The 12663-nt window shown below is 43.0% G+C and overlaps 1 protein-coding gene across 8 annotated transcripts in view; it reads left to right on the top strand.

Annotated features, from left to right (window-relative positions):
* MYBPC1 (myosin binding protein C1) overlaps positions 1-12663 on the top strand; it is a 100758-nt gene that overhangs the window by 78404 nt on the left and 9691 nt on the right. For 7 of the 8 annotated variants that reach the window (XM_064379921.1, XM_064379919.1, XM_064379920.1 and 4 more), the window contains 4 exons: positions 2713-2880; positions 5811-5899; positions 9473-9668; positions 11393-11532. In XM_064379921.1, coding sequence (XP_064235991.1) covers positions 2713-2880; positions 5811-5899; positions 9473-9668; positions 11393-11532 — 593 coding nt within the window. Of the gene's footprint in view, positions 1-1100; positions 1155-2712; positions 2881-5810; positions 5900-9472; positions 9669-11392; positions 11533-12663 lie in introns of all 8 variants that reach the window. The other variant, XM_064379926.1, reaches the window with a different exon arrangement.

The following is a 12663-nucleotide window of genomic DNA, read 5'->3' as shown; positions in this document are numbered from 1 at the left end:
ACCATCTTCTTTGTCTGTGTTTCCCTCAATTAAAGTGGTTCCAACGTGAAGAGATGGGCTACTTTTGTTCCCCTCTGGTCTTGTTTCATGTCTCTTTTGCTAGTTCTTCACTCTTTTGTATATGTTTTCTCAGTCTCTTATTTTCACTTTCTCATCCACTGTCTCTCGACTATGAAAATACCAACACGGAAGCTCCCAAGCTGACTGTTTGTTTAAAGATGTATCTCTTTTTCAACATAAGGAATTTTTATTCTCCACATGCCTTCCCAGCTGCCAGGATATTCTAGCTGCCTGCTCTTTCTCCTTGATACTCCTGGTAGGGTTAGAACAAGAGAGAGGCAAAGGTTCTAAGGGACAGCCAGTCCAGTCCCCCATACCCCCACTCCTCTCCTAATACTGAGAAAGTCATCATCCCAAACCACTGTTGTACGCCCAAGACCACCCTACGAGCCACCCATGTGCGATGCAGGGACCTGGGCAGGCTCAATGTGTTTTCTTGACACAGAGTTCATTGTCATGGGAACCAGGGCTGCCTCCTGAGCTGCTGGGGCAGCCTTCAATTCTATTCAGAACTTGGGCCCTAGTGAAACAGGACTGGCCTTATCCCAAGGGCCCGCACTCCCAGTCTCAAATGAGGGAGCTCCACTGTGGGAGCACTGTGTTCTCTGGGGACCCAGGAGAATCCTCCTCTGTTGGGGTGGCAGAGACAGGGACAAGGATAGACTGTCTCACTGTGCGCTGCTCCCCGGCGGATTCCAGGACCTGCTCCTCCGTTTTCTTCAGGATCTTGCTTCGTTCTCCTCTATCTTTTCTTCCCACCGCTGGAGGTGTCCCAGCCTCCTTTCTCCTCTTCTCTTTTCTTTTCTCTCCTCTTCTCTGTGGCAGGTGCCTCAGGACAGAAGCCGCAGTCTGCACAGAGCAGGCTGTGCTCTCCTGAGGAACCCCCCTAACACGTTTGGTCTCTTCCGTCACTGCTCTGAGGACAAATCTCTTTGCACACTTTGCATACTTTACTAACAGAGAATGCTGACTGCTGATACGATATTCTTCTGGTGTGAAAGTGGGTGTCTTTAATTAATTTTAATGATGGATTCTCAAAGGTACATCAGCAAAACAGTCTGATGAAAATGGGGAGGCTGCGTTTGATCTGCCAGGTAAAGTATGCCGTGAAGCTCTCAAACTTTCTTACTATATTATAATGTTTCTGGGAATGTTAGATGACCAAGCATGAAGTATACTCACCACACACACACACACACACACACACACTCACTCACATCCTTAGAGTTGGGGGAGAGGGAACAGTGAGTTAATAATGTTAGATTGAAATCTTCTTTCTTCCTGTGGGCAAAATGCACACTAACTTTTAGATGCTGAAACATTTGTAAGCCCTGGATGCTGGATTAAAATTCTCTTGATGTTATACACAAAGCTACCAAAAACTTTTTAAAAATTAGATTTTGGTTGCAAGGATAGAATTGTACCAACTCTTTATGAGGTATCAGCCCATGAACTGTGTTTTCTCTTTGTGATATAAGCTTTTTCTCTTCATCAATGTGAGTAAACATGATCAGGTTTTCTATACCCATGTTAGTGTCTCACTATAATAAATCAACCAAGATAAAAATATATTATATGGACGCGGTGGCTCACGCCTGTAATCCCAACACTTTGGGAGGCTGAGGCGCACAAATCACCTGAAGTCAGGAATTTGAGACCAGCCTGACCAACATGGAGAAACCCCAACTCTACTAAAAATACAAAATTAGCCGGGCGTGGTGGTGCATGCCTGTAATCCCATAATCCTAGCTACTCAGGAGGCTGAGGCAGAAGAATCACTGGAACCCAGGAGGTGGAGGTTGCAATGAGCCAAGATCACACCACTGCACTCCAGCCTGGGTGATACAGAGAGACGCCATCTCAAAAAAAAAAAAAAGGGAGGGGGCTGGGCACAGTGGCTCACACCTGTAATCCCAGCACTGTGGGAGGCCGAGGTGGGTGGATTGCCTGAGCTCAGGAGTTTGACACCAACCTAGGCAACACTATGAAACCCCATCTGTACTAAAAATACAAAATATTATCCGGGTGTGGTGGCATGCACTAATAGTCCCAGCTACTCTCGAAGCTGAGGCAGGAGAACTGCTTGAACCTGGGAGGTGGAGGTTGCAGTGAGCTGAGATCTTGCCACTGCACTCCAGCCTGGGTGACAGAGCAAGACTCGGTCTTAAAAAAAAAAAAAAAATATATATATATATATATATATATATAAAAAATATGACTATAAAGGTCAGTGTCTCTCATTCGTAAAGATAGCCTTTTCCTGTTTTTCTGAGCTTTAATGTGTATAGATGGCTAGCTATCATTATTGTATGAATCATTATAAAACCAAATTGGAATAAAACTGCTACAAAATTCTTTTGGAGAGTTACTATTATTCAGGATGCTTTCATGCTGAATAAGAAATTTTTCAGAAACAGCAGAATCTGATTGTTTATTTTTCCTATTATTAGCATTAGCTATTTTAGGTTGTTTTTTATTTAATATATGAAAAATGTCCACTCATGTAGTACGAGTCCAGACCAAAGTCTTAATCTCTCTAAATGATTTCTTATTATGAGTAAAATGCCAATTTGGAGTTGACTGTAATGGTTAAGATCATTTTTTTCACTAAACATTTTTCTCCTTCTTTTCCTTTTCTTTTATGGACTTCAGCTGATAACTGGATAGTTGCAAATACAGAGCTGATTGACAAGACGAAGTTCACCATCACAGGTCTGCCGACAGATGCGAGGATCTTTGTGCGTGTGAAGGCTGTTAATGCAGCTGGTGCCAGTGAGCCCAAGTACTATTCTCAGCCCATTCTTGTGAAGGAAATCATAGGTAGGGGACAAGGCTTTCAAAATTTAGACTCCCTTTTACATTGTTTGCTTTTTTTTTATTTCAAACTTTTTTTTTTTTTTGAGACGCTCTGTTGCCCAGGCTGAAGTGCAGTGGTGCGATCTCCGCTCACTACAACCTCGGCCTCCCAAGTTCAAGCAAATCTCCTGCCTCAGCCACCTGAGTAGCTGGGACTACAGGTGCCTGCCACCATGCCTGGCTAATTTTTGTATTTTTAGTAGAGACGGGGTTTCACGATGTTGACCAGGACGGTCTCGATCTCTTGACCTTGTGATCTGCCTGCCTCAGCCTCCCAAAGTGCTGGGATTACAGGTGTGAGCCACCACACCTGGCCTGAACTACTTTCTTTCTCAAAACCTCCTATTTTGTTGTTACTCCTTTGATATTTTGTTAATGCTTCCTATGAGTAAGAACTTAACAGAACAGCTCTCTTCAGGCAATGCAGGAGATCACCTTCAGGTTTATCTTGGCACTCTAAGGACCAGTTAGTTAACCTCTCCTGGTTCCAGGAGCCAACTCTGGCCGGGCTGCCTATTCACAGTGGAGAGAGTGTTAATGCAACCATGCAAACAATCCCTGCAGCAACCATGTGCCTCCAATGGATCTGCAGGGTCAAAACCATTTTCATAATAATACGAATATATTATTTGTGGCTTTCAATGTTTTGACATCTGCAGCGATAGTATAAAAGTGAAGGTGAGTAAAACTGTTGCTACCTTAGCATGAATCAAGTCATTGCCATGGAACCATACTAGCCAGCCTTGTCTTCCTCACCACCATGCACTCAACAGTTGAAATAAAAGGGCCAGTTTGGCAGTCTGCCTTTTTTTTTTTTTTTTTTTGAACAGAGTTTCAATCTTGTTGCCCAGGCTGGAGTGCAATGGGACAATCTTGGCTCACAGCAACCTTTGCCTCCTGGGTTCAAGCAATTCTCCTGCCTCAGCCTTCAAATAGCTGGGATTACAGGCATGCACCACCATGCCGGCTAATTTTTTTTGGTATTTTTAGTATAGACAGGGTTTCACCATGTTGGTCAGGCTGGTCTCGAACTCCTGACCTCAAGTGATCCAGCTGCCTTGGCCTCCCAAAGTATTGGGATTACAGTCTTGAGCCACCAAGCCTGGCCCTTAGAGTGTTCTTAATGAAGCATAAACATAATTAATTTTGGCTGAGCACAATGGCTCATGCTTGTAATCCCAGCACTTTGGGAGGCCAAGATGGGCAGATCACTTAAGCCCAGGAGTTCAAGACCAGCCTGGGCCATGTGGCAAAATCATGTCTCTACTAAAAATATAAAAATTAGCTGGGTATGGTTTCACATGCCTGTGGTCCCAGCTATTCAGAAGGCTGAGGTGGGAGAATCACTTGAACCCAGGAGGCAGAGGCTGCAGTGAGCCAAGATCATACCACTGCACTCCAGCCTGGGTGACAGAGCAAGACCTTGTCTCAAACAAAACAAAACAAAACAAAACAAAAATAAGAATAGTAACTTTCATCAAATCTTAGCCCTTGAGTATGGTTTTTTTCTAGACTTGTGTGACAATGAAATGCAAAATACGTCTGAAGCACTTAGGCTGCTCACTGCAGTACAATGGTTGTCCCCAGGAAAAGCACCATACAACTGAGTCGGAGAATGAATAGGTGACTTTTTTCATAGAAGCTCCTTTTACTTGAGGAAATAAGTCAGGAGAACTGCTTCATCCCCATGAGCTGATGAGCCTTTGACTCCCTGCTCCTGATGGATTTGCAGCAACATGCTTTAGTACCTTCATGGTGTTCAATCAATGAGTTTTAATACACAGTGGGTCAGGGTTGCCTGCTATGTACTTCACCATAGTTACACAGGGAGAAAGTTACTATCAAACTCCCAGAGAGTCACCTAAATAGCTAGCTGAGTGCTAACATTTTGGTTTTTTTCTGGTAAGGAAGAATGGACAGTCCTCCCAGCTAATGTGGTGCCTATAGATTTTTTGTGGAATGTTCACTGCAAATATACTCACTGTTAGAAACTATGAATAACTAGCCAGTCACTGTAGCTCATGCCTGCAATCCCAGCACTTTGGGAGGCCAAGGAGGGCAGATCATCTGAGGTCATGAGTTCGAGACCTGCCTGTCCAACATGGCAAAACCCCATCTCTATTAAAAATACAAAAAATTAGCCAGGCATGGTGGCATATGCCTGTAGTCTCAGCTACTTAGAGGCTGAGATACAAGATTCGCTTGGACCCAGGAGGGGGAGGTTGCAGTGAGCAATACCATGGCACTCCAGTCTGGCCGACAGAGACTTTGTCTGGAAAAAAAAAGCAACTATGAAAAGCTTGCATAATATGTTTAAGGCCCTAAGAGAAAATATGGTGTTTTTTGGCTTGGCGCAGTGGCTCACACCTGTAATCCCAGCACTTTGGGAGGCTGAGGTAGGTGGATCACGAAATCAGGAGTTTGAGACAAGCCTGGCTAATATGGTGAAACCCCATCTTTACTAAAAATACAAAAAATTAGCCAGGCATGGTGGCATGCACCTGTAGTCTGAGCTACTTGGGAGGCTAAGGCAGAAGAATTGCTTGAACCCGGGAGGCAGAGGTTGCAGTGAGCTGAGATCACGCCACTGCACTCCAGCCTGGGCAACAGAGCGAGACTGTCCAAAACAACAACAACAACAACAAGTTGTAATAAAGCCAAGGATGTCAGGGATAAATTTTGCTGAATCAAACTGTTAAAATATCTCTGCTTGAAAAAAAAAATCTTTTTTGAACCAGTTACCACATATCGTTTGTTAGTGGTACATCTCAGATTTTATTGCAGAGATATGACTACAAGGGTACACTGGTGAACACCGTGCCATTTTGCTTCTGGAAGGCTATTTTCAGGACACCATACTGATTGCAAAATTGTGCTATTTTACCCTCACTCAGAACCTCCAAAGATTCGCATCCCAAGACACCTGAAGCAAACCTATATCCGCAGAGTTGGAGAAGCTGTCAATCTGGTTATACCTTTCCAGGTAAGAATTCAGGGGTGGCTCATTTTCTCTTTTCAGGGCGGGGTTTATAGGAAGTAGGGAGATGCACTCCAGCATATAAGTTCATCATGATTCAGGATTTCCTCAGAGGCAGAGGAGATAAACAAATAATGAAAGAGAGTTGGAGAATAATTTAGCAATCCCCTGCTATCAAAATAGAGAAATCTGGCCAGGCGTGGTGGCTCACGCCTATAATCTCAGCACTTTGGGAGGCCGAGGGAGGTGGATCATGAGGTCAGGAGATTGAGACCATCCTGGCCAACATGGTGAAACCCCATCTCTACAAAAAATACAAAAATTAGTTGGGCGTGGTGGGACTTGTCTGTAGTTCCAGCTACTCGGGAGGCTGAGGCAGGGGAATTGCTTGAACCCAGGAGGCAGAGGTTGTAGTGAACCGAGATCGTGCCATTGCAGTCCAGCCTGGCAACAGAACAAGACTCCATCTCAAAAGAAAAAAAAGAGAGAAATCTGTAGAAACCATCACAGGTTTTCTTTCTGCATGAGACACGAGATATAGTCTTTTCTGAAGCTCAGGGACCACGATGGGCAGGGAAGAAAGAAACATCAAGGAGATACCAAATGAGGAAATGCTTGAAGAATCTTTTGGTCCTATATGTATTTGTGAAACTTATCATTTTAAGTGAAGCTCTCAGTGTAACATTCAGGAAAACAGTATGTGCTTAGTTCCCACAATGACCCCAAACCAAAATAATTTCAACAAGGGGACAACTGAAATCTGAAATCACAATGCCACTACCTGAAATATATGAACAATATTAAAGCATCGTTCTAGCAAAAGAATCTGTTCTTCACAAAATTAACGAGTCTTCACTTACAATAGTCAATTTCGGTCTTATACAAATACATACGCACACCCCGCACCTCCCAACCCTTACTCTCCAGCTCCCTATTCATATGACACCACATGTGGCTATTGAGCACTTAAAATGTGTGACTAGGAGCTAGTGTGACCAGAGAAATACAGTTTTAATTTCCTTTAATTTTAATTAATTTAAATTTAAATAGCCCTGTGTCCCTTGTGGCTATTGTATCAGACAGCTTGGCCTTAGAATGTAGATCTCTACACACATTTGACACACACACACACACATACACACACACACACACGGACGCACACACAGAGAGAACTCTGTTCAAACCCAGGCTCCCATGAAACCAAACTAAAGGGATAGCCAATTCAGGCCATCCTCATTGCACTCTGGGCGCAAACCTAAGGAGAGGCATTGTGTACTACATCCCCCTGGCATGCAATCAGAATGGAAGCCAAGAAGGGAGTGAAGCGGAACACAGTCAAGGAGGAAGCGGGTAGCTTGGCAAGGTTCTTCCCCCTTTCCTTCTCCTGCAGCATCAAATAAAACCACAAGTGGCGACAAGGCAGGCACTGGGGACCCAGCCCCAACCCTGCACTGGGGCTGCTGAATCAGCTCTCAAGTCTCTACACTGTTCCTGCCACCACAGCTAATCCCGGTTCCCAGATCTTGGGGTCTGTGTGTTCAGCTTCTGTCACTGAGTCTGAGAGAGAAAAGAGCATGAGAACACGGACCTCACAGATCTGGCATTCCAGAGACTCAGCCCCCAGGAAGGAATGATGAGACCAGAGTGTGATGTTTGTATATTTGTATAACCTCTAGAGTTTCCAAATATTTTCTCGTTTGATCCTCAGAAACGCCCTGTGAGGCAGGAAGGCCAGATTTTCCTTGCCTTACTTAAGAAGGGAAGAAACTGACAGATAGGTTAAGTGACTTGCCCAACGTCACACAGCAAGTCAATGGTAGGGACAAGAACAGAATCCATGGCCCCGTCACTTAATTCAATGTTTTTTTTTCATTCCATATGTCATTAGAGAACCCACATTTTTCCCCAGTGGCTAAGAGCAAGTTGTATACTTACGGAAATAAGAGCTTGAACTGTTTTTCCCTGTCTTCAACAATGTTGTTCTCTGCTTCCTATGTGCGAGTCTGAGCACCCTCAACCACTTTTCAGGCTCTGGGAGCAGGGGTTTGGTGCGTAGCTCTACATCTCTTATTATAACCTAGCCACGTTCAGAGACCACAGGAAAGCTGTGCCTTACCTGACAGAATTCATGCTTGGTTCCTGTCGGCCAGGGTGAGCCTGGGTGAAATTCCTTTGTAATAGAAATGAAAACTCAGGTTCCTGAACGGGATTATGATTTCTTAAATTCTGCTCTTATAGTTTTGATAGCTAGAGGAAACAGAGATCAAATTCTAGACAAATCTAAAATGAGCAGCATGGGACAGTAGAATAATAATCATTAACATTTAGATGATATTGGCCAGGCATGGTGGCTCACGCCTGTAATCCCAGCACTTTGGAAGGCTGAGGTGGGTGGATCACATAAGATCAGGAGTTCGAGACAATCCTGGCCAACACGGCAAAACCCCTTTTCTACTAACAACTACAAAATTTAGCCAGGCCTGGTAGTAGGTGCCTGTAATTCCAGCTACGCAAGAGGCTGAGACAGGAGAATCCCTTGAACCCAGGAGGCGGAGGTTGCAGTGAGCCGAAATTGTGCCACTGTACTCCAGTCTGGGCAACAAGAGCCAAACTCTGTCTAAACAAGCAAAGAAAACCATTTAGATGACACTAATTAAAAAAAAAAACTTATGTATTGGGCAGAAGCTTTCTCAGGACTTCAATCTTTATAATTATATTATATATATATTATAAATAAAGATAATATTAAAATATCTTTAATCTTTATAATGTATAGTATAATATACATTATTCCTGTTGAGGCACAGAAAGCTTAGTAAGTAACTTGCCCAAGGTCACACAGATGTTAAGAGATCGGGAGTGAGATACAGATTCCAGAGCCCCAGAGATCACGCTCTTTATTTATTTATTTTTTTAGACGGAGTTTCGCTCTTGTTACCCAGGCTGGAGTGCAATGGCGCAATCTCGGCTCACCGCAACCTCCGCCTCCTGGGTTCAGGCAATTCCCTTGCCTCAGCCTCCTGAGTAGCTGGGATTACAGGCATGCGCCACCATGCCCAGCTAATTTTTTGTATTTTTAGTAGAGACGGGGTTTCACCATGTTGACCAGGATGGTCTCGATCTCTTGACCTCGTGATCCACCCACCTCGGCCTCCCAAAGTGCTGGGATTACAGGTGTGAGCCACCGTGCCCGGCGAGATCACGCTCTTAACCATTATCCTGTGTTATGTAGGCTTTGGAGCCTAGGAGACCCAGCTGGGATACCTGGTTCCAGTGCTTACTTAACTGCAAAGTCTTGGGCAAATTATTTAACTTCTCTATCCAAAATATCAGGATAATGATACTAAGCTTGATGTGAAGATTCAGGGAAATAATCAATGTTATATATCTAAGGTAGTGCCTTGCACATAGAATGCAGATTACAGCTTTGCTGCTGTAACTGCTCACCACCAGACTAGAAGGGTAGTGTTTTCCAACTCTGTCTAGAACAGGTTAAGCCATTGTCATACTTATAATGCTGGAGAAACATCTTGAGACAATGTGATTTACTCCCTCTACTTTTGCTGTCTTTCTTTTTAGGGAAAACCAAGACCAGAATTAACTTGGAAGAAGGATGGTGCAGACATTGATAAGAATCAAATAAACATTCGCAACTCTGAGACTGATACAATCATATTTATTAGAAAAGCAGAGAGGAGCCACTCTGGGAAATATGATCTGCAAGTCAAAGTGGAAAAATTCGTGGAGAGTGCATCGATTGACATCCAGATCGTTGGTAGGTTTGGACAAAGGAGCCAGAACGTTCTGTCAAAGCAGAAAAGGGACTAATTCTCCTTGTCCCCAAGGCAAGAGCAGGAGTTTTGTTAGGCTGGCTCTACATAAAAGTCTTTTTTTAGATTTGCTTTTAAAAATAGACAAATTAGGCCAGGCATGGTGGCTCATGTTTGTAATCTCAGCACTTTAGGAGGCCAAGGTAGGCAGATCATTTGAGGTCAGGAGTTCAAGACTAGCCTGGCCAACATTGTGAAACCCCATCTCTACTAAAAATACAAAAATTAGCTGGGCGTGGTGGTGCACACACCTGTAATCCCAGCTACTCTGGAAACTGAGGCAGGAGAATCACTTGAACCTAGGAGGTGGAGGTTGCAGTGTGCTGAGATCATACCACTGCACCCCAGCCTGGGTGACAGAGCAAGACTCTGTTAAAAACAAAAAACAAAAAACACTGATAGTAAGATTTGTTACCGTTTCAAAATGATTATCACCAACTAAAAGGACTAATCATGGGAGATTTAAGGCATATATGTTCAAGAAAATTAATGAATGTAGTTTTTAATGAAATCCTTCTGTACTATTCTACAACCCAACTTCTCTTATGCTTAGTTTCTCATCTCCCTGATGATAAAATTATTTCTCATGTTGGATTCTTGCATTCTAGACATTATAGATCCTAGCCATAGTTTAACATGTTTCTTACCACACTTGAAATTTACTAATAAAGTTTTCACAGAGAATGAAGAATTTTTATTAAATATTAATATAAGGAAGATGTACCTAAACGAAGTTGAACAGTAAAACACTGAATTCTTTGATCCTGTAGGAGTGGTTAAACACTTACCTGCCCAAAGAATAAATAAGGTTAGTTCTCACTTCTGTCCAGAGTCGGGGAATAGAAGGAAGACCCCTTATGGATGAACCCCCCTCACTTAAATTATTCTGTAATTTTTGCAATGTCAAGAAATAAATTTAAGGCCAGTTGTGGTGGCTCACACCTGTAATACCAGCACTTTGGGAGGCTGAGGTGGGCGGATCACTTGAGGCCAGGAGTTTGAGACAAGCCTGGACAACATGGCAAAAACCTGTCTATACTAAAACTATAAAAATTACCTGGGCATTGTAGCACACACCCATGGTCCCAGCTACTTGGGAGACTGAGGCATGAAAATCACTTGAGCTTGGGAGGTGGAGGTTGCTGTGAGCCAAGTTGCACCACTGCACTCAGCCTGGGTGACAGAGCCAGACTCTATCTCAAAAAATAAAAATAAAAAATAAAAGAAATTTAAGAGCAGAGCTAGAAAAAGCCTTGTTTCCAATCATTGTTATCATTGTATTTCAGTAAATTTGCTGAAATTCAGTCAATTCAGTAAATTTGCCTCTCTAACCAAAGGGACAACTTCCTGTAATAGCCTTCTCACCCCTGCTTAGTTGAAAGGGAATGGCCTTTCAACTAAGCACTCTTTTCCCACTGGCTAGGCCTTTTTGAGTTTTGTTAAGTCAAAGGGAGTGTTGAGGCTTATCTGTGTCCTTGGATCTGGCCTGGAATCCATTCTACTGGAAGGCAAAGGGTCTCAGAAGCCCCCATGGTAAGGTCTAGAAGAGTTATGCCTCCTGTAACACAGGAAAGGGCCTTTTAAAATATCCTCATGAATTTCCCAGTCTACAAAGTGTAGACTGGGAAAGAAAGTGACCTTGCAGTGACACCATGAATTCATCCTGTAGACCGTCCAGGTCCACCCCAAACTGTGAAGATTGAGGATGTCTGGGGAGAAAACGTCGCTCTCTCATGGACTCCACCAAAGGATGATGGAAATGCTGCTATCACAGGGTATACCATCCAGAAGGCTGACAAGAAGAGCATGGTAAGGTCTGGCTTTCTCTGGTTCAGCAACAGCAAAAACACATTTCATCAGAGGTAACGAGGGAGGCACGAGGGCCTCACTGGTGAGGGGCCCACTGGGGCTGTGGAGAAGTGATGTGACATAGCAGAAAAGAAAAGACCTGTGGAGCCACAGAGTTGAACTTAAACCCCAGCATTGCTACTTAAGACCACATGTATAAGGACAATCACTTGGCCTCTTTGATCTCTATTTTCCTCATCTATAAAATGAGAGCACAAATATGCACCTTGCTTGATTATTACAAAACTAAGATGATGTAAAGCAACCGGTGCAATGCTCAGTAGAATTCACTTAAATTCCCACAGTCATTCATATCTTCCAGAAACATTGTTTTCATTACATTTGCCACATATTCTTTTTTTTTTCATTCTTTTACTATATGTTCAGTGCTGTTCTAGCGACTAAATCAAATTTTAAAAAGCTCTTTTTCTTGAGGCACTCACAATCTAAGCAAGAAGAAAGGTATCAAACCAAGTGATAGCACAATGTAATAAATATTCAAATAAACATTTGCCTACCCTGCTTTGGGAATAAAGGAAGGCACAACTACATTTGTCTAGTGTCTCTAAAATATCCAAAATTCATAGAAAATGATGGCCCCTAAAAGTTTCAATGAAAACATTTACTTCTTAATGACGTGCCTTTTTGTCAGCAAATGCATTTTCTTAACTAATGCTACTAAAAATACGTGGTGCAATGTGGTTTTCTCCTGCAAGATAAACTTTGAAACCACTGTATTTCTTGGTCTGATGAGGAAAAAAATTGAAAAAAAAATTTAATGTGGCTATAACTTCTCATTCCTCCATTCACTCAGTATTTAATAAGTATTTTGTGCACAGTACTTACTCTATGCCAGGTACAATGATAGGCAGTGGGAACAGGAGAAGTTAGAAGAAAAGTCAGGTTTTACATCCCAGAGTGCCTATTTCAGTGGGGCACGTAGACAGTAAACAAGTGAAATAGTAAATACAGAAGACAACTTAAGGTGGTAAGTGCTATGGGAAAAAATTAGGCAAGTTAAGGTGATAGAGTGTGACCAAAGTGGTGGAGGTTGGATGGTGGAAAGGAAAACAGGTAGGGAGGAGGTGATAT

The sequence above is a fragment of the Aotus nancymaae genome, unplaced genomic scaffold, assembly GCF_030222135.1.
Source record: "Aotus nancymaae isolate 86718 unplaced genomic scaffold, 86718_ANA_hifiasm-v0.15.2.pri h1tg000021l, whole genome shotgun sequence".
Lineage (NCBI taxonomy): Eukaryota > Metazoa > Chordata > Mammalia > Primates > Aotidae > Aotus > Aotus nancymaae.
Note: the sequence above shows the minus strand (reverse complement) of the source record. Positions and strands in the feature narration are given on the sequence as shown.